The sequence below is a fragment of the Sciurus carolinensis genome, chromosome 8 (assembly GCF_902686445.1).
Source record: "Sciurus carolinensis chromosome 8, mSciCar1.2, whole genome shotgun sequence".
Lineage (NCBI taxonomy): Eukaryota > Metazoa > Chordata > Mammalia > Rodentia > Sciuridae > Sciurus > Sciurus carolinensis.
Window position 1 is genome coordinate 108,592,254 of NC_062220.1, and position 23,415 is coordinate 108,615,668.

General features: G+C 38.3%; 1 protein-coding gene across 5 annotated transcripts in view; it reads right to left on the reverse strand.

Annotated features, from left to right (window-relative positions):
- Positions 1-23,415, reverse strand: part of Cobl (cordon-bleu WH2 repeat protein) — a 271,478-nt gene that overhangs the window by 69,571 nt on the left and 178,492 nt on the right. For 3 of the 5 annotated variants that reach the window (XM_047560608.1, XM_047560609.1, XM_047560610.1), the window contains 2 exons: positions 11,932-12,097; positions 8,233-8,403 (listed from right to left, as the gene is read on the reverse strand). In XM_047560608.1, coding sequence (XP_047416564.1) covers positions 8,233-8,403; positions 11,932-12,097 — 337 coding nt within the window. The remainder of the gene's footprint in view (positions 1-8,232; positions 8,404-11,931; positions 12,098-23,415) is intronic. The other 2 variants (XM_047560611.1, XM_047560612.1) reach the window with 1 other exon arrangement.

Below are 23,415 nucleotides of genomic sequence, written 5' to 3' on the forward strand. Positions count from 1 at the left end.
ACATTCAAATATGTGAATTACGTCAAAAATATGGAAATAGTAAAATGTAGTAAAATAATTTGAAAAAGGTGAGGTTTCAGTATTTGCTATTTTTGTTTTTAATATTTTTATTATTAATATTTTAGAAACTTACATGATGTCCTTTTAACAATGATCCTGTTTAGCAATTGGCTTGCAAAATTCTTAAAATTTTAACTATCTGCTTTCATGAGCTGGCACAGTGCAGGTCTATTCCACGAGTTTTCACTAAGTTCTTTAATTCTTTCTTAAGTTAGGGACACAGTGCCTTAAAAATAAAAGGGTCAATAAGAAATGAGAAAAAATAAATTCTTTATGTTTATTTTAAAAAGTTATATACAGATTGATTATAGATATTGATTGATCATTGCTTCCTAAGTAGCATCCAAACTTTAGTCCATAGTAGGTGAATCTGAATATTCTGATGGCCTCAGATTAACAGGCTATAAATTCAGTTCCTCTTTTTCTAATGTCCTTCCTTCTACGTAGGTTATGACTGCTCCCAATTTCCTGACATTTTATGAAAAGGCCCACTTGCTCATGATCTACTTCTTGCTTCCCTGGATGTTCACCTTTTCCCATACCATCAGAAGAGCTTCATGGCTGGCTCTCTTGCCATGGGCAGTGAAGTGGCAAATAAACACTAGACAGGACCAAGAGACCTTCCTGGGCTTGCTCTGATCTCCACACACCTTTAGAGCTTCAAGCATGCTTCCGAGGACACACGGTCCCACAGAGTTGTGTTTGTGTCACAGCTTTTTTAAACTGGTTTTTGTTTGTTTTGTTTTTTCAGTGCTTTGCCACTGAGCCACATGCCCCAGGCCTTTTTTATGTTTTATTTTGAGGCAGGGTCATTCTCACTAAGTTGCTGAGGCTAGCCTTGAACTTGAGATCCTCTTGTTTCATCTTCTCTACCTGCTGGGATTACAGGTATGCACCACTGTACCCAGCAATTGTTTTGTTTTGAAACAGGAAAAGTGTTGAGTTTGGGTTCAAATTTTAGAATAAGATCTTAGGTAATCTAAGAGGGCTGGACCAAGTTTAAGAACATTTGCCAAATCCCTGCTCTGTCTTCTCTCATTTTATTCTCTCTGTTTAGGAAACCCATGTCTATTCACTAAGCCAGTCATCCTTAGTGAGCATCTGATCCTAGAGAACAAAGTTTGATTGGACACTATGCCATTAAACTACCTAGGTGAGGCCTAAATTTTTCTAGTTCTTAGTTCTGCTTGGTCACTTCTTTAAAGAGTGAATTATTATTATTATTAATTTTCACTGATTGAATTCAAATTATCATCTTCGAATTTAAAAATGGCAGCTCCTTTCTCCCATCTTATTTCCCTATTTTAGAATTTCTTTAAAGTTCTTTAGACTGGAACACTTGTTTGCAAATTTAAAATAAATCAGCAGAAAACAGCATGATGATTGTCAGTGTTAGCTGAACACAGGAGAAAATGACCTATCTCTTCTCTATGCCTTCACAATCCTTTCTCAATTCTTCAACAAATGTATAGCCAAAGATTTATTTGTTCAAGCCCAGTATAGGGAAATATGTAAGAAAATGACAGTTATTGGATAGTTCAATTTTTAAAATTTAAAGCAAAACCAAGATCTGCAATTTGAGCTCCATATGCATTGATTTTTAAATCCCCAGGGTCCTCTGATAGGCATAAGTAATTGACAATTTGTTAATAGCCTAATTATAATCTTGTAAACAAACAATTCAATGCAATTAATAGGATAGGTTCCATTATTGTGATTCACAATGAATGTTCATCTGAAATCAAATGTCAGCAGAAGGCAAGGTGATTAGAAAGTTATGGGGCAAGATCCAAATGCACATAATTCTATTAGTTTTAACATGCATATAAGGCACTTATATACATGATTAGATATCTAAAGTTTAGTATGAAAACTTATTAACAAGAAGCAAGCAGAGAGCCATTACTGTGTTGTTCTTAAAATTGTGCTGAGAAACCTCACATGCAGTTCTGAAGCCCAACAAGGATGATCTTTGTGCCACAAGACTGAGAGATTACATAGCTTAATCATCTTCTTCCACGTAAGCAAAATGTAAAAAGGGTTTACCAACTCAATCTACAGGTTGTCTTGACCAGGGAGAAGTGGGCAGCATGAACCACGCAAAAGGAACCTCAATGCTACAGAAGCCCAGGCACAGAGCCAGGGCTTGATTTTTGGCCACATACAACTTCACACTTGCCCTAAAGTAGCTTTAAAAAGGCTGCAGAATTCTATCATAAACTCACTCTGGAAGACACAAAATTATGCTTGTGACAGAAGAAGTAATTTTAAATGAGATCCAGGGTTCTTAAGCCTCCTAAGTTGAACATGGAACTTCATCAACACTATTTTGTTATCTTTTTATTACTAAGATTATCAAGAAACCAGGCCTTTAGTCTCTAGATACTAACAGAGCATACGGTTAGTAGTTCCCCACATCCAAGACCTCCAGTGGATTCCTGGAAACACAGATAGTACTGAACTCTATAAATATTTTGACTCATTCTTACCCCTGAGCTTAGCATCCTCAGCATATGGTATGTTTTCTTTTCTTATTCAGTCAAGAATTTTTACCTTTACACTTAAAAGAAGGATATCTGAAATGCCAGCGTATTTACTCTTGCAACTCTGGGGCATTACTAAGTAAAATAAGGATGACTTGGGCACAAGCACTGTGATGCCCTGGCTACTACATTACTAGTGGATGGGTAGCATTTACAGTGTGGACAGGGTAGACAAAGGGTTAATTCCTGTCCTGGGGAGGATGGAGCTGGATGGTGAGCAATCTTATCACACTACTAGAATAGTGCACAATTTAAGAAACATGAATTGTTTATTTCTGGAATCCTCCACTTACTACTTTCCAACAGTGGTTGACTGGGTAAATGACACTATGGAAGATGAAACTGAGAGTAAGGAGGATCACTGGATCTTAATACTAGGAGAAATTTCTGTAGTTTCTCTGGTCTGTAAAAGCAAAAAATGAGAATTGTGGGTGGAGTTCAGGCCTGCACTGAAATTGTCCCTCAAGAAGAACATTTCTCTGGTAATTTCTGACACTCAGAACTTGGCTATACTGTCCTTGAGCCCAGCTGTCAACCTGCTCTTCACTGTGGGCATACTCCCCTTCTCTGTACCTATTTATGACAAATCTTTTGATTTCCAGACTAAACCAAACGGGAGGCTCTCATCTGGTGTGGTGGACTCAGCTGGCTGTGAGCACAGCATGCCATTTCCCATACTTCAATTAACGCTGCTCCAGCGTTGACCACCTCAGAGAGAACTGACCCCATCCCCACCTGTCAACATGGACCTGGCTTACCTAAGGTAACTCCATTCTTGTCAGGAATTGGGTCAGTGGATGGCCCAGATGTGGTCAATGAGACCACATCGAGAAGAGAAACCTTTCAGTGGAATTTCTGGGAGAGGTTTCCTTCTTACTATGAGATGATTAGAAGAGATAGTCTCTGAAAATTGTGGTGTCTGGATGTGACACAGAACAGTCACAGATTCCCTTCTTCCATCTTGAGGAGGAAGACAACCTTGAAGACAACATGAGAGAAAACAGAAAGAACCTAGATCTTTGATGACCAATGTAGGTTTCAGCTTCAACTCATACTGAAGTCTTCTCCACTCTGGGATTCTTGGTGCATATAAGACATTCCTTCACTGTTGAAATAGGTTTGTGATGGGTTTCTTTTACTTGGAACTTGTGTTGGTTATCTGTTGTTGCAAAATAAATTACCCTAACACTTGGAGGCTTAAAATAAGCATATATCATCTCATGGGTCCTATAGGTCTGGATGATGGGAACAGCTTAGCTGGGGCCTCTGATCCACGTCTCCTATAAGGCAGCAATCAAGGCATCCACCAGAACTCTGATCTCCTCTGAAGGTTCTGCTCGGGAGTGATCTGCTTGCGTCCTAACTTGAGTGACTGCTGGCAGGACTCCATCCAGAGGGTCAGTAGATTGAGGGTCTCAGTTCCTCACTGGCCTTTGATTCAGGCTTTCTTAGTTCCTTGCCATATGGGACTCCAGATAACAGACCCAACATGACATCCGACTTTCATCAGAGTAAGCAAATAAGAGGGGGTGCCCAAGATGGAAGCCACAGTCTCTCTCTCATTATCTTGGAGTGACAAGTGACATCCCACTATTCTACCACGTTGAATTCCTTAGACATGAGTCACTAAGGCCAGTGTTCAAGGGTAGAGGACTGCACAACAGGGTCAATATGGGAGGTAGGGGTTATTGGGAGTCATTTTACAGGTGCCAACCATACAACTGAGGAATTAGGAACCAACTAAAGAAGAAAGAAGCAAATTTTGGTATGCCGAATTCTACTGAACTCTTCATATTTTTCTCAATATAACTATAATGGGTCTTTGTAATATTGAGTCTATTAAAGGCATTCTATAGATAGATCCAAAATCCTGGTACTGGATGCCTTTCAGCCTTAAACACATTTCAGTTTAATGAACTTGAATGGAATAGCACATATAACTATAATTTGATACTTAAAAATTCACATAGTGAGACATATTCCAGCACATTTCTTTGCTGAATACATACTATGTGTCAGGCACCAGTCTGAATGACAGATACAAATAGGAATAAGACTCAAAGCCTCCAAGCACCTTAAAAACATGGAAGAGGCACATAACTGTGCATGTAATACAGAATGATAAATAAAAAATAAATGCCTAGAAGAATAAAAGAAATTCAGAACGGGGAGAATTGGCAGGCTTGTCAAAGATGGTTTCCTGAGATGCAGCAGAGTATGCACAGAGTCTGCTTGAATGTGGCTGAAGCATATATTCTGGCTGGGTCAGTCTAGGGTGGGCTGGAGAACAAGTTATGGACAGGTGGTCTCTTACAGTCAAACACTTATTAGTGCCTGGTTACTCTATCTCTTCTTTAGCTCCTGAGTACAAAATACAAAATATACATTTGTTCAAAAGTCCCAGACATGGGCTGAGGATGTAGCTAAGTTGGTAAAGGGCTTGCCTTGCAAGCACTGAGGCCCTGGGTTCAATCCCCAGCACCACCAAAAAAAAAAAAAAAAAGTTCTAGACATATGTGGCACTGAACACATGAACACACTAACTTCTCCATTTTTACCTTGGTTTCAGGTAAGTGTGTTTTTTATGACTATGGATCAAGTAGTACTGATAATGATTTAGCATTGAAATGGGACTGAGGGGTTGTCCTCAGCTGAGTACTTAAGAAGGCTGGCAGAAGGCTGTCCCCATGAGAAATGGCAGGCAGTGGCACAGGGGCACGCCAGCAAACACATCAGAATTGGTACTGGGTCAGGGAGGATTTGAAGGAACACCTGGAACAGACAGGTACAGAGCAGGAGAGGCAAAATGCAGGGTGGAGTTCTGAGGAGTGACTTCATAGTTTCCATCACCTTCTAACACCTGTACACAAATGTGTTCTCTACTAGCTCTCTGCATCTTCGTTGTACGAAGGTCAGCTGTGCTGACTGGTTTTGAGAAAGTGCATTTTCTTATTCTAACAACTTAAGTGGTACAGATCAGAATGGATACACGAAAGCAACAGGTATTCCCTGGGAGTTCTAGCATAGTGCAGGAAAAGTGCAGGTGACAAATGGAGTGAGACTGAGGGTCTGAAGTCCTTTAAAGAGAAATTCTACTGGATCACTTATGGTGGGACTTACATGAGACCTTTAATGTGGGATTCCAGCTGGATTGCCTGGCCTTCATGGTACTTCAGGGCAAGTTCCCACTAGGAACACAGCACCTCTTTTATCAGGAACACAGGTTTAAAATTGAATTTAAGAGGAGACATGGAAGAGTTTGTAGCTGGCATAAACATTTTTCTATAGCACTTTCACTCAACCAAAAATGGCTGGAAGCTTGACTGGACAAATGACATGGACACAATTCACACCTGACTGTTTATGTGTCACTCACCTAAATCTCCCTCAAGAGAGGCGAAAGGAGTAGAAAGATTTCAGCACTATGAAAAATAAATCATTACTTAAATAATTAATTAATAAAATGAACACAAAGGATTCATTTTCCTGAACTATTCTTAAGTCCTGAATCAAAGAAGGCAAGTTGCATTCTGCCTGGTTGGGCAGGCCATCCCAGTTTTTATGCTGTATACAATGGGCAGGCCAGTTCCACTAATTAGGTAAGGAAAAAGTTCCAGGTTGTTCCTATGAAATTCTAATTCACAGCAACCAGGACACAGGGGCAGGGAGAAGAAGGGGAAGCTTTAGTTGAACCCCAGTTCCTCTAAGCTGCTGGACCACATTCAGAGTGGGACACTGCCTGCTAAAGCCTAATGGGGATCTGTCTGGATCTCTTGTTCTCCATTCTGTTATGAGCATCTCGGTGGGTATTAGAAGAAGGAGGAGGGGAAAAGTGAATTGTGACACAGAAGGCAAAGGACGTCCCTCATGACAGGTACCCAGTCAGGGAAATGAACTCAGGCAGAGAGTTGTCAGTGGGCACAAGTGGGAAGATGGGGTCCCAAGGCAAGAAGAAAGAGAGATTGGTCTTTCACCTGCTACTTTGTTCCATTCTCCACTCAGACCTCTTAGAAAATCTGATGGCAGGTGGGAAATGTCTTCACAGAACCCCAGATGCAGTAGGAAACTTCCTCAAATAGAGAGAGGCTGGGGAGGAAGTTGGCACCTGTGAGTCTGCATGAAGTCAGGTGTGGGAATATGTTCTCGGTCTTATGCTGGGCTGCTCCACCCCACACAGACCACAAGCTATGGATCCTGTAGCCGACTCTCGATTGCCAGGGGGCTGCACTGAGCTCTACTGTTTTCATTCAACAACTTCTCCCTCACTTATCCCCCAGAAGGAGATGCTACAGGTGAGGACAGCAGCCACAGAAGTGGCCACGGAAAGCACAAGGCCTTGGTGTGGGGGACTTAAAACGCCACTCTCTTCAGAGATGAAATAATTCTGGAGTTGGCTATACCACAGCTGTCATCTTTCTGACTGGTATGTCTAATTAATCCTAAATTGTTGAATACCCTATAACAATTCATTTGCATTCAGAAGCATGTCCAATGTCAAGATGATCAAATGTATTTGAAGGGTGTAAAATAAGTATTTGTGGAGAAAGATAAAATAAATCAGGATTATTTTGCCTAGAGAAAGTGATAACTAATCCAACAATTATCTTTTCCACCCAGAAGCCAGCAGACAGCTAGAGCTAGTCGTCATTTCCATAGAAGACAGAAAAAGATAAGATAGTCTAATGGCAGAGAAGTATGAACTTTCTCACCAGAGGGTCGTGCAAATTTAGGTGGTCACTAATCATCTGCTCACTGGGCTACAGCCATGTGACACCACACTTTTTGGAATGTAAAGTCCAGGTGCTGGCTTTAAAAGGAAGTGACACCACATGGCTGAGAAATACTAAAGGGGGACAAATACAGGCCTGACATGCAGGTAATGCCATCTAAAAAAAAAAAAAAAAAATATATATATATATATATAGATATAGATATAGATATAGATATACATATATATATATATTTATTTAAATGTATAAAACTATTACCCACCTGGAGGCAGAATGCTGTATATAGTGCTTATTAAAGTTCAAAAGAAATCCCAAGAAACAGAAAAATCCCATCTCAGACAGGGTGTGCTCGGATATAGATGCAAAATAGAACTATAATTCTGGCTTTTGAAGGACTCAAATAGTTTCCCCTTCTGGTTCCTCAGTTTCTCTTCCTGCAGAGAAGCAGAATGCTTGGATGCTGGCCATGAAGTTCAAGGCTGACTTATAAACTGAGTCCTTCCAGCTCTTGGGCACACTATTCTAGTGTGCATTCACAGTGAGCCTTCTGACAAAATCCCAAACAATTCTCCCTCTACAGACATTCTGAGGTTACTTCTATTTTGAGGAATATTAGCTCCTTACTGACTGTTTCCACCCACAAGGCACAACTTAAGACTAACCACAGATATGAAGACCGAACCGACTACTAAAATCCTTGCTATGGGTATCTGCATGGCATTCGGAGTGCATTCTCTGTGAAATCAGGCACATTGCATTGAGCATTTAGGAAAAAAGTTGAGAAAGAAGGGCACAGACATTCAAAGGCAAGAATGGAAAGTCTGGAAATCCAGCCACGACACCAGACAAGAGAGATAAATGCTCAACACACAGTTGGTATGGAGACAAGAGGCACATACGTTTGGGTCTCAGCTCTGAGGCCTCGGAACCAGCACCTTCCCCGGGTGAGCTGAGAGGCTCCACTACGTCTGTGTCAGGAGGAGGGTATGGTGGGGGCGGGGGAAGCACTAGCTGAGGTGGGCCCCGAGCAGTGCCTCTGGGAGGCTTTTGTGGTACCTGCCGTCCAACACCTATATGGAATCAATGGGAGTTTGATTTGTTTGTGTCATCCATCGGAGGGCACATTGCCATTACTCACCAGACACCAAATCCAACCAACCAAACACCAAATCCAGCCACACCCAATACCAAATCCAACCACACCCAATACCAAATCCAACCACACCCAATACCAAAATCAACCATACCCAATACCATTTCTAACCTCACTCTATATTAAATACCTTACTCTGAACCAAATCCAGCCACACCCAGTACTAAACCTAGCCACACTCAATATCCAATCTAACCTCACCCTGCACCAAATCTCCCTTCACCCAATACTAAATCCAGCTTTGCTCTGCACCAAACAGCCACATCCAACACCAGATACACCATTTTGTTTTTAAACCAAATCCAAACTTGCCCATCACCAAATCCAACCTCAGCTGATAGGAGATCCAATCATACTTGTAAGTATGTAGTGTCCTACATTCAGGCCAATTTGTAAACGTCTGTCTGGGAGGCACAATGACATAAATACTGGGCCTGAAACTATTCTTAAAAGCCCCCCTAAACAGGATTGTCAGATTAAAATGAACTCCTGTTCTTCACATAAGTCTTTTTTGGGTTCTCAGATCTGTGCTTTAGTTAATTCTTGCTACTTTTACATATCCACTGAACAATATAATAATAGATAAAGCAGTAATTTAAATACTTTTTCAGTCTATTATACTGTCAACCTCTTTCACTGTTGGGGGTAATGGTTTCCAGAGTTCATTTTGAAGAGGGTTCTGAGTTGTGGACAGTTAGGTGTGGTGGGTCCAGCTCCAGTTCATCAGTGCAGTCCTCACATATCTGTTTATATGTTGGGAATGCATTTTGAATTTTATGTGAACATGACAAGCTAATGAAATTTTTGGAAGCCAATGTAAAAGATGACATGAATTGCCAGTGTTGTAAGTTACATTTGCTGTCATATTTTTTAGAAACACTCTATTCAAGCTTTGGAGTTCTGAATCTTCTAATATACTCCACGCTTTATACCCTTTACCAGATTATTAATAAAGAGATTAAAAAATAGCATTTGTTCATCAAGAGATATATTCATTTATTCCTTCTTTTGAATACAGTTCTCTAGATGTGGTAAAATATTAATTTCCCCATATAAAGCACCATTTCCTTCCTTAAAGTGAAAATGAGCCAAAATCAGTCTGGGTAGTACTGTTTGTCTGGCCCTGGTAATGCCATTAGGAGAACAAAACAAAAAGGAAAGATGCTTTCCATTTTGATAAATTTGAATTAAGACCTAAATCCAGCTAGTTGTAACACTGTTTAGCATAGGTTCTAAAATATACTTCCCTTTTTATATATAGATGTCTGTATAGAAAAAGTCACTTGATGTGGATAGGGGCTACTTGTTTTCCTTCAACCTAGGCTTCAGCTACGTGTTCTGTATGGTGTACTTTTAAATTATAGGGACTTCTGATGGGGATGGAAATCTGATATGTCATTGCTTCCAAGGCTTTCTCCATCATCTCCTGTCCAAAAAAACATTTGATTATTTTCAATTATTTTCAGCAAGAGAGAAGTTTCTGGCCTTCTCAATCCTCACAAACAGAAGTGTAGCAAATTACTACTATTCATTACTTCCTCCTTGTAATGGTTCTTACTAAGGGAATTGTTTATGCAATTTTCAATTTTAGAACGCCCGCCTCTCATCTCCTTGGGCATCTGTAGGCAACAATTGGTCCATGGCCGGGCACTTCTTCTTCCATCTGGGATGAATACTTCTTCTTCCATCTGGGATGACTTGAGGTAGGGGGTCCTTTCCTAGCTTGAAATGGGCTGCCTGGCGAGGGGTTTGGAATGACTGGACCACGTCCACATGGCCACATAAAGTGTTTTATTCTGAGAATTTCAACAAGGATATCTCTAAATCTTGGGGGGGGGTTTCCCTTTCCAAAGTGAGGGGAGAGAGCTTTTCTCGTCATAAAACAGGAGAAAACTGGGCAATGGTAATAGTTTAAATCTGATAGTATTTTCCCCTATTAAAGAGGATGAACTGACATTAAATATAGGTTATTGGTCCTTAAGATAATTGACTCTCAGGACTGTGAAATGCTAGGGCATTAAAAGTGAGGTATCGATTAAAGGGCAGAAGTGCCCTTTCAACAACCAAGTAGGCCTCATCAAAGTTTCAGCCCTTGACAATGAATACTTGTCTTGGGGCATATTTTCCCTTCTGGGGTCACAGATACTGGGTCACAGGTAAAATGCAGGGCTGCCTGGGCTGATTAAAGGCATGAGGAGTGGCTGTCTTCTGGCTTCAGGAGGGGGCTGTGTTACGTTTTCCATCTCTGGGGTCTCAGACTTAGGAATGGGTGATTCCTATGGTGCCCTGTTCCAAACCCTTCTCTGAAAGAGCTGTTGTTGTTTCTACATTGATAAAAGCATAAACACTAAATGGCTTTAAAATAAGATTGACCAAACCTGGCTCATAGAGACCTTCATCATCTGCACCACAAGATAGTGGGATATAATCCCACTAGGTTATGTAACAATCTGTGAACCCAGAGACATCTGGGAAGCAGAAAGAGGAGAGACAGGGTTAGGGGTATTTTTGTATGGGAATGATGTATTTGTGGGACACGGAATTGTCTATGGAAGCAGACATAATACCTGTAAGCAGGTATTATGACTCTATTCAGTTTCCTTTGGGTTCTATTATTCTCAAAGCATACCAGGGTCTTTGCTAAATATATAAATGTTATATAAATGTAGATCAATTTCAAACAGAATGGTCATAAAACTACTAGCCAGGTAACTCATTTATAGGTCAAGTATCCTTAAAATACTCACAACAGACACATTTTGGGTTTCAGACTTTTTTCTAAATTTTAGAACACCTGCATATACATAATGAGATATCTTGGGGCTGGAACCCAAGCCTACATATAAAATTCATTTATGTCTCATATATATACATACATAGCACCTTATACATAGCACCTGAAGGTAATTATGTAACATTTTTAATAATTTTGTGTGTGAAACAGTTTCATAGTATAGAATTTTCCACTTATGCATTGTGTTGGCACTCAAAAAGTTTCAAAGTTTGGAGCGTTTTGGACTTTCAGATTAGGGATGTGTACCCTATATAAACTACATGGGGCCTGAGCTTCTTTCAAGTGCCAGATACTTTTCAAAACAGCTTACTGGGATGTCATCTTACAAGCTTATCTTTCTTCCATCAGAAAGACACACAGCCACACTCATTCACGCTCCACTTGTCACCTTCTCCCAGCTTCTTCAGCCACTCTCCATCCTTCCCACTATCCCCACCTCCTCAATGCCCATATAATGTCCATGAAATTTTGCTCCTGAGATATTAAGTGCACACACAACTACCTATTTCCAGACTTTCTTTCTCTGGCATAAATATTTTTGGGGTTAATGCTATTATGGATGAGTCCACTGTGAGAGTTAAGAGCAGTGCTAGCACACACACACAGCCAGCATTCCAGAGGTATGCAGACAGCAAGCCCAGGCTCACTCACCCACTGTGCTCTTCCTGTTCTCCTCCTTGTCCTCCCTGCGGTTGGGGACCAGGGGACTTGGTGGTGGTGGCTGTGGCAGGGGACTTGGTGGTGGTGGCTGTGGTGGAGGTGGAGCTGGTGCCCGCCGCTTCTTCTTCTGCAAATCAACCTGTGAGCCCAGAGACATCTGGGAAGCAGAAAGAGGAGAGACAGGGTTAGGGGGATTTTTGTATGGGGATGATGTGTTTGTGGGACATGGAATTGTCCACGGAAGCAGACAATGGTGGCATGGGTGCTTATAAGGAGGACTGTGAGATTGCCATCCTCATTATGGGTCCTCTCAAGCAGGTGGTGGAGGCAGCAGGGTGAAGTCTGGGGTATTTCCCAAGCAAGGCCTTGAGGTGGCACAGTGGATGTTCATGGACACTCCCACATTCCCCCAAGCACAGGGAACTCATATTTTCTAGGGCTCCAGGTAGGAAGGTCTGGAGCTTGAGAATTTTTCTCAGGGCATATATGAGAAAGTGATCCCTTGCCCTTAATTAAATACAAAAGAGTACTCTTTCTTCTGGAATAAAGGGGACCACCATGGTTTGTGCCCACACAGAGAAAGAATATATGGGAGTAGTTCATGCTTCCCTTGCCCTGTCTTGCATATTTCCCTGCCTCTGTAAGTTCACACTCCAGAGCAGACAGGACTGACGTGGTCACAGGCTGCCTCCTCCTGAATCTAGAATTGCTATGAAGTTTCTCTTAAATGGGACATTAGATCAGTGTATAAGACATTAATCTCCCATCCATAGCAGAAATCCAGCTCCTACTTTAAGACTCTAACAGTGAAAAATTCACAGCTTCTAAATGTGTTTTGTCAATATTGGGTGGGTCTCAAAGTTGGAAGTGAAATCTGTTTTGTTTCATCTATAAAATTAAATGCTGTAGAGCAAAATTGATCAATTTTTTTTGTTCTATTGTGCACAAGAATAAATATGGAACAACAATTCTCACTATTATGTGTAATTAAAATGCACCAATAAAAAGTTGAATATACTGATTCTAGTTATTTTGTTTCTGAAGGGCTCTATAATTCTCTGCTCTTCCTTAATTATGGCCAAAGTTCATTCACTTACTTTCAATGACTAAAATCTACTTAAAGAGCACTGAGTTATGTGCAGAGCAGTGCAGATTATGTGCAGTAATGAAAATGATGACTTTATTCTGTTCTTTGCCCTCCAGTTGCTCTCAGTCAAGTCTTGTACCACTGGTCTAAGCATTCCCTGATCTTTCAAGGGTCCCTTATAGAGATGGTACCTGCCCACACCACCATTCTCTAGTACCTGGGCTCTGATCCAGGTACTCTGCGGTTTATTAACTCATGCTTGCACCACATATATGAGAACTGAGCCAAATGACTCAGACCCCAAGGAAGACAACTTCCTCTTCGGATCTGGACGTGGTACCATATCCTTTAAAATTTTATCAGTACTACACTATTGCAAAAAAATACATATGTAAGCAAAAGGAAGAAAATAATCACTTTATTTACTCAATGTAAACTACTAATAGTTAGTTTCTATTTTTCTGGTCTTTATATTTTCTTTTGACACTGGTATTTTCTCTCTTTCCTTCTACCACAATGTTATAATCATCTCCCATACCTTTACAGTTTTACAACATATTTTGCATACAGCAATGAGTAACATAAAATCAAATAGTCCTACAAAGCTTACCGTCAAAATCAGTGATTCCTTGTTCACCACCTCTGCATGGGCAGGAACCACTTCAAACACTTTTTTCTTTTGGCATTTACTACATTTTTCTAAATAATAAGGTTATTGTGCTACTCCTTGATTTTTGCACATTAGATATTGGCATTCTACTGTAGAAAATGGGGATTTATTCTTTGAGACATGTACATGCACACACCCACATGCATACACACACACATTTTCTTCCATCTTCCCCAAAATTATAGTATGAGATGTGAACTTTTTTTCACTATTTAATTATACAGTAGTCTACCCTTATTTGCAGTTTCACCTTCAATAATTTCCATTACCTGCAGTCACCTACAGATAAAACTATTATGTAGAAAAAAATTGATAATTTTTAAATTGGGCACTGTTCCCAGTAACATATGAAACCACCTCCTGTCCTGCTCCATCTCACATATGATAAATTATCTCTTTATCCATTGTATCCACACTATATATACTACTTGTCTGTTGGTCATTTAGTAGCCATCTAGGTTATCAAATCAACTGTCACAGTATCATAATCCTTGTGTTCAAGGAATCCATATTTTACTTGATGGTTTCAAAATGTAAGGGTAGTAATACTTGTGATTTTATTACAGTATATTATTATAATTGTATTTCACTGTTTGTTGTTAATCTTTTACTATGCCCAATTTATAAACTAAACTTTTATCATCAGTATGTACATAGATATGCATTACAAAAAAATTAGTATACATAGATAGGGTTTGGTACTTTCTAGGGCTCCAAGCATCTTCTGGGGGTCTTCAAAAGTATCTCTCATGGATAAGGGGGGGGCTAGCTATATGTATAGTTATAATTGCTATCACAATGACATAAAACAGAATTTTTTTCAGCAGGAATTTTTCTACTTGAGATGTATAATGTATGGGATGATAATACTTTCCAGAATAAATTTGGTTTTTCCTGAGCTTAAATTTTTTTTCTAATTTGAATTTCCTGGAAATTTACATTTTTCTACTCAGTTCCAGCATCCCCATTTTTATGGACAAGATGCACATAAGTAATATTTTGAGACCTTAAGAATATAAAAGTGATTTTATTCTATTACACTGAATAGTCAGTACAGATGCCTACAGGAACCTAGGATGGAAATAACCATCTCTAAAAAAGTAAAAAAACATTCAGGCATTACTCTGCCATCTACCAGATTACGCTGTGCAGTTGAGACTCCCCATGCCAAGCTGGTGCTCAGTCTTTCACATGTGATCTGCGTTCTTCCTGCAGGCATGGAAGACCCTCTGTTATTCCTTTATGCCCTGATATTTGGTGACAGCATGTCCCAGGTGGGTCTCCTTTTGTCCACTCTCTGGGGCATGCACTGACCCCTGCAAGCTGTGTACCTGCAGAATTTTCTAGTGTTCTTCCTTTTACCTTTTTTCCTTCCTTTGTTCCTCCCTTCTCTGGGATTTTAATCAGTTGAACACTGAGGATTCCAACTCCTACCTATTTTTCCCCCTTCTTGGAAATTTCCTTTATTTTACTGTCTAACTCTTAAGAATTTTTAAATTTCTTTTACTATACTTTGGTTTCCAAGATCTCCTTCCTGTTATGTGTTTTAGAAACAGTATCATGATCTTTTCTGGGTATACTATCTTCTCTTTTCTCTCTGATACTATAATTTATATATATATATATATATATATATTTTTTTTTTTTTTTTTTTTTTGGGTGGTGCTGGGGATTGAACCCAGGGTCTTGTGCTTGCGAGGCAGGTGCTAACTGAGCTACATCCCCAGTGGGACAATTTATATATTTTATAAAAATCTTTTTATTTTAACTTTCTTTAGGTTTATGCATTGTCTTTTCCTGCAAGTTTGTTTTTTCTCTTTGTATCTTGCCTTTTATTTAATCACACCTTGATCTTTCTTCAAATCTCTGGTGATCCTTGGCTGCTTGTTTATAATACACTGTGTAGATAAAGAGTCTGTTCATGCACTAATGGACAGGAAGCTGACTGGAAGATCCTCATATATTCATAGCTGCAGGATTCTCTTCTAAGCCAGTCACCATTCACACAGGGAACTGTCCTCTCTCCTGCAGGCTGAAGCTCTGCCTTGCACTGGAGTCTGTTGAGAAGACCCTGAGGCTCTCCTACATCTGTGGACATTGATTATGCCCATTCTGGCACAGACTCATTTGTGTCTGACACCCTGGAGTCACAGTTTCCAGCTTCTACCATTTCTAACGTTAGGAATGCAGACACCTAGGCAGAACGGGACCTAGAGGTCTTTTTGCTTCACGTGCAGATGTCCAGCCAGTCTTTATTATTAGCTCATTCTATACTCTTGTATGCAGAAGAATGTGTGCTCCATATTCTTGAGCCTTTTGGGGGCTCTGGGCTCTTCTATGGAACTCTTTCACCCAATAGTCAGGTTTCAGCTACTTCTACCTTGCTAAGTATTTATCACAATCAAAACAAACTTGAGTTTCCAGAGTGTCCACTGAAACTGTTACTGATTCACTTCTCTTTGCCACAGTACACTAATAATCTTTGCTCATTTTAGTGGGGTTTCAGGATAGATATGAACTAATTTGCTTTCCCCACATATTTCAGCCTTATTGAATAGACAAGTAAACACTGCATATATATTTCAGGTGTACACACACTACTAAATAATTGTAATCAAGCAAATTAACATACCTACCATTTCACATAGTTGCATTTTCAACTCTCTGTAAGTAAACTTTCAAGTGTTTTCTAAATGGTTGACCATTACTTCATTGGATAGATGAGCCACAATTAACATAACCCTCTGCCTTGAGTTAACTACTAAGAATGGTTTTGCTTGTTAAAAATAAAATTTCTTAAAATGCTCTCATAATTTTCTTTCCCCCACATTTCCCTTTTTCCTTCTTTTCTCCAAGTGTTCCATAAGCCCATTTTTTGGGGGGGTTAAAAAAAAAAAAACATGAAAATTTCAGAGTTAAGACAATAGATTCTAAAATTTCTATTTCCAACCAAAAAAATCCTTATTATGGAGGAATGACATCAGCAAGAGGGCAGAACAGGAAGTTCCAGAACTTGCTCCCCACAAAAACAATAATTTAATAATAATATGCTCTCCCTAAATACTTTTGTGAGAATTTCAGAAACTAGTTAGGGAATCACGGCACTCCAAGGTGATCTCAAAGCCAAGAGCGACCTCACCAAGATGGTTAAGAAAAGCCATTTTATTTCAACTAGGATAGCCCTTCCCCCAAGCCAGTACAGCTCAGTACTATCAGGGGAAAAAAAGCACCATTCACAGTTCTCCCTTGAGAGGAAAGAGAAGAATGGATCATAAGGCCAACATTGCAGCTTTTCAAAAGAGCTGCCTGAGGGACTGGTTTCTGTCTTGACTGACTGGAGCACTGATGAGGAACTGGCATCTTTTGGATGGGGGAGGGCACTGAGAACATAAGAGCTTAAAGTCTGTTGCTGCAGAGCTTAGGGATTTGGCATTGCCACTGACAGAGGCTGGCACAGCTTGGCAGAACCAGGAGAAAGCAATAGCTTGCAGAGTATCCTTTGAGAGGGAGAGAGAAGAATGGAAAGTCCATGCAATAATCCAGATTCTTGGAGCTGCTTGCCTGAGAGACTAGCTTCTACCTCACTTGTCTGGGAGTACAGAGAGAACTAACATACTTTGGAAGTCTTGGTGCTATAGAGAACAAAAGAGAGCTCAGAGACTTGACACCCCTGCCCATGCCTCTAATCTCAGATACTCGGGAGGCTGAAGCAGGAGGATTGCAACTCAAAATTAAAAATTAATTATTTTTTTTAAAGGATTGAGAATTAGCTCAGTGGTATTGTGATCTTGGGTTTAATCCCTAGTACCTAGAAAGCTGGAGGGGTGGGAGAGAGGGAGGGAGGGATGCAGGGGGAGGGGGGAGGAGAGAAGGAGAGAGGGGAGAGGGAGGGGGTAGAGAGAGAGAGAAATAGGTTGGCTGCAGTGCTAGAAAATCTGCAGTAACACAGACAAACACAAGAGGGATGAAGAAATTATAAACTAAAAACAGGAATCTACAAACATTTCCAAGTGAGAATTACACACATAAGTCCAGAGAAGGTGCATTCCCAGAATTCACAGGTCCTCAGTACCTCTAGCTAAGCTGATGAATGTGATGTGCCCACTAAGAAAACAGTCTGTAAAGGCTGGGAGATGATTGTTTTCTAAATAGACAAATTACAGTAAAAAATAAGAACAAGAAGAATCTATGTAATGGAATAGGAAATCTTGGTCCAACAAAAGGAACAAAAAAAAAAAAAAAAAATCTCCAGAAAACAATCCCAAGGAAAAGGAAATCTATGACCTGAAAAAGAATAAAAACTATGCATGAACAAAGTTATTATATCAACAAAACCATAAAAGCCATACAAAGGAAAACAAACTGAAGTTATGGAGGGCTTTACCAGCAGACTTGACTAAGTAGAAGAAAAATCAGCAAATGTGAAGACAGGTCACTTGACATTATTGACAGGAACTTTTTAAAAATGAAGATAGCCTGAGGGACTTATGGAACAACACCAAGGGGACCAATGTATGGATTATGGGAGCTCCAGAGGAAGAAGAGAGAGAAAGAGAGGAAGTGGTGAAATAAAGACCACAACTCCTCGAAGTAGGGGAGGAAAATGGACATGCAAAACCAGCAGGCTCGAAGAACTACTGCTGGAATCAGTCCACAGTAGCAGATGAAGATGCTTTGTAATTAGTCAAAACTCAAAGAGAAAAACTTCAAAGCAGGAAGAGAAAACTGATGAATGTGGTGCAAGAGCACACCATCAGATTAGTAGCAGGTATCTTAGAAGAGACTTAGCATGCCAGAAATCGGTGGAATGATACATTTAAATTGCTCAAAGATAAAAAATAAAGTCAACCAAGAATACTCTGTCTTAAAAAACTATCCTTTAAAAATAAAGATACAGCTGGGAAATCAGTGCTCAGACAAATGTCATGAAGTTTTTCCCCTGTTTCCTTCAAGAAACTTTATATTTCAGGTCTTACTACTTAAGTCTTTATTCATTTTTTAATATTTTTCATTGTAGACAGATACAATATCTTTATTTTATTTTTATGTGGTGCTGTGGATCAAACCAGTGCTCCACATATGTGAGGCAAATGCTCCACCTCTGAGCTACAATACAAACCCAGCCCCAAGTCTTTATTCATCTTTGAGTTGTTTTTTGAATATAGTGTGAGATAAGGGTCCAGTTTTATTCTTCTACATATAAACACCCAATTTTCCCAACATAATTTATTAAGATATTCCTTTTCCCATTGGGTGTCCCTGGCACTTTTGTTGAAAAGTAAATTAACTAAATACTTGAGCTCATTTCTAGCCTTTGTATTCTGTTCCATTGATCAATGTGTCTATTTTTATGCCAGTATTATGCTGTTTTGGTTTTAAAATAGCTTTAGACCATATTTTGAAATCAGAGAGTGTGATGTTTTCAGCTTTGTTCTTTTTGTTCAAGATTGCTTTAGTTATTCACAGGGACTAGTCTGGTCCCTAAAAACTTTAGAATTGTGATTTTAACTTTCTGTGTAAAAATAACAATTGAAATTTTGATAGCAATGGCAGTGAATCTGTAAATTGCTTTGGGTAGTATGAACATGTAAAAATATTAATTCTTCCAATCTATTAATATTGGATATCTTTCCATTTGTGTCTTTTTAAAATTCTATCATCCAGTTTTATAGTTTTCAGTGTACATATCTTCTGCTTCCTCAGTTAAATTTATAAGAGCAAAAAGAGACAAATGGGATTGTATTAGGCTAAAAGGCAAAGGAAAGAAGGAAGAATAAAGAGATAACCCATGAATTGGGAGAAAATATTTAAAACCACACATCTGATTAAGGGATAATACACAAAATATACAAATTATATATATGCTCAACAGCAACAAAACAAATAACACAATTTAACAACAGGGAAAGAAACTGAACAGACATCCTCAAAAGAACATATAAATGGTTAACAGATATATGAGAAATGGGTCAATATCCTAAGTCACCGGGGAAATGGAAAATAAATCCAAAATGAGATATTGCCATCACTCCTCTTAGAATTGTTATAAAAAAGATGATTAATATCAAGTATAAGGGATGACACACAGAAAAGAGAACTCTATTACAATGTTGGAAGAAATTTAAATAATATTGCAATTTAGGGAACAGTATGAAGGTTCAGGGGAAAAAAAACCTGAAAATAGAATTATCACATGAGCCAGTCATTGTAATGCTGGGTATATATCCAAAAGAATGGAAATCTGTATGTTGAAGAGATATCTGCACTCTCATATCCATAGTAAGCACACACACAAATAAAGAAGATCAAAGGAAAAAAGGAAAGAAAAAAGAAAATGAGAAGGAATCAAAGTATACCATTATTTTAAAAATCAACTACAAGACATACTGAAAACAATAAAATAGCCATAGTGAATCCTCCTCTATCAGTAATTATTTAAACATAACTGGACTAAACTTCCCAATGAAAACAAAGTGGTAAAATGGGTTAAAATAAAAAAAGGCAAGATCCAATTATATGATGTAGACACTGTTATATGATGTGGATACCATTAGATATAAGGATATAGATAGGTTATATAGGGAGAGGATGGAAATATATATTCATGTAAATAGCAACCAAGAGAGTGGATGTGGCCATAATTTTATCACATGAAAAGGACTTTAAAGTAAACACTGTCACAAGAGATAAGGAAGGACATCGTGTAATGATTAAAAAACAACTAGGAAGGCATAACAACTACAAATAAATAGGCACAAACCAGCAAAGTATCCAAATATATAATGCAAATATTGACAACATTGAAAGGAGAATGAGAAACACAATAAAAATAGGGGATCTCAATATCTCACTTTCAATAATGAGTAGATCAACCAGAGAGAAGATCAGTAAGTAAAAGAGGACTCAAACTACATATTAGACCAATGTAACACACACACACACACACACACACACACACACACACACACACACATTTCACATAATGACGGCAGAATATAAGTTTTTATCAAATGCATGTGGAATGTTTTCTATGGCAGATCACGTTTTAGGACAGAAATAAAGGTCTTAAGAAAGTTAAAAAGATTAAACTCATACCAATAATTTTTTCTGACTATAAAAAAATGCTAAAAAAATCACAAATATGTGGAAATTAAACAATATATTATTGAACAACCAAAGATTCAAAGAAAAAAAAATCACAAGGAGAATTAGAAAATATCTGGGAAACAAGTAGAAACAAATGAAAATGAAAACATATCAAAATCTATTGGCTACAGAAAAAGCAATCCCTATTTTTGGGAGGGGAAGGGGGAAGTAGACCCAAGTGTGCTCTACCACTGAGTGACATCCCATTCCTTTATATCTCCTATTTTGAGACACAATCTTGCTAAGTTGCCCAGGTTGGCCTTGAACATGTGATCCTCCTCCTCAGCCTCCTGGGTGACTGAGATTACAGGTGTCTGCCACCAGGCCCAGCCACCAAAAGGGGAAAGAGGGAAGTTGATAGTAATAAATGCCTACATTAAAATAGAAGAGTGATCTCATTAGCAACCTAAATTAACACCTCAAGGAACTAAAATAAAATAAACTATAGTCAAATTTCATGTAAGAAAAAATTAAAAGTAAAGCAAAAATATACAAAATAGAAAATTTGGAAAACACTAGTGGAATAAGAGGGTTTTTTTATTTTGTTTTCCCTCCAAGACCAACAAAATTGGCAAATGCTTAGTCAGGCTAAGAAAATATCAGGGAAGACTGTAATAAAAATTTAAAAACAAAAGTGGAAACATGACAAATGATGCCACAGAAACATAAAAGGATCATAGAAGACTACAAATTGGACAGCCCAGAAGAAATGCATCCTACTAAAACTAAGTCATGCTCCTCAAAAAACTAGAAATGGAACCAGCGTATGATCCCGTATCCCACTCCTTGGTACATATCCACAGAAACTAAAATCAGCATACTATAGGAATACAGCTACTTCAGTGTTTATAGAAGCACAATTCACAACACCCAAATTATGGAATCAACCCAGGTGCCCATCAACAGATGAACGGATCAACAAAATGTGGTACATACGCGATGTGATTCTACTCAGTCACAAAGAAAAATGAAATAATGACATCTGCTGGTAAATGCATGGAAATGGAGAAGATCATGCTAAGTGAAATAAGACTCAGAATATCAAGGGTTGAATTTTTTTCCTCTCCTGTGTGGAAGCTAGGGTAAAATAAGGGAAAGAAGGCAGGGGATAAAAGTAATAAAGATATAGGGAAGATCAGTGGAGTAGAAGAAAGAGAAGGAAGGGAAAAAGGAAGAAATATGGCATGAATTTAAAAATATCATGATATATACATATATATGAGTACCAAAAAAAAGAATTTCACTTATACGTGTATGCAGAAAACATAAATTAAAAATAAATAAATAAAGGAGTGAAAGGAAGAGTAGAGGAGGGAGAACAGGGGAGGGAAGAGAGAAAGGAAAGGGGGCAATGGAGATTCAAATCAAATTCCTTGCATGTATTATTTTGTCAAAATGAAGCCAAATACTATGTATAATTATAATGCTCTAATAAAAAGTTAAAAAATTAAAACACAGTCATGAAGAAATAAAAAATAAAAAACCTGAACAGTGTCCATAACTTGTAAGGAAATTGAATCTGTAATTAAAACATCCCAACAAAAAAAAAAGTCCAAGACTGGATGGCTTCAGTGGAGAAATCTACCACACATTTAAAGCATACATAATGCCAATCCTTCTCAAACTCATCTTTTAAAAATGGAAGAGGAGAAAACAATTTCAAATTCTTTTTTTTAAGCCAGAAATATCCTGAAACCAAAAGAAAAAAGATACTATTAGAAAAGAAAACCACATAGTCATCACAATTGATGCAGAAAAAGAATTTGACAAAATTTGAAGTCCTTTATGATAAAAACACTCAACCTATTAGTAAGATCACCTCAATATACAAACATCCACATACAAAAATCTCAAAGCTAGTATAATATTCAATGGTGAAAATCTGACTGTTTTCTCCCACCTAAGATCAGAAACATGGCAAAGATGCTCACTTTCATCACTGCCATTCAAGATAGCGCTGGAAGTGGTGGGCAGAACAATTGTAAAAGAAAAAGGAATAAAAGACATCTTGATTGAAAAAGAAGTGAAATAATCTCTTTTACATATAACATGATCTTAAATGTAGAGATTATACCCAAGTTCACACACAATTAAAACTAATAAATTCAACCAAGTCGTATCATACAAAATCAATACAAATAAATTAGTTCTGTTTCTGAACATTGTAACAATAAATAATCTGAAAAGGAAATTAATAAAATCATCCTATTTACAATAGCATCAAAAATAGTAAAATACTTAGAAATAAAGTTTTGAACAAAGAGATGAAAGACTGAAAACTACAAAACATTACTGAAAGAAATTCAACAAAATAAATGTAAAGATACCCCATGTTCACAGATTAGAAGTTAAAAATGCCCATACTATCCAATCTACAGCAATCTACAGATTCAAAGTAATCTCTATGAATGTTGCATTGGCATTACTTTTGCAGAAATAGATAAAATCATCCTAAAGTTCATAAGGAACCTTAAAGAACTCCCAAAAGTCAAAATAATCTTGAGAAAGAAAAGCAAGGCTGTACACCTTCCACTTCCTGATTTCAAATCATATCCAAAGCTACAGTAATGAG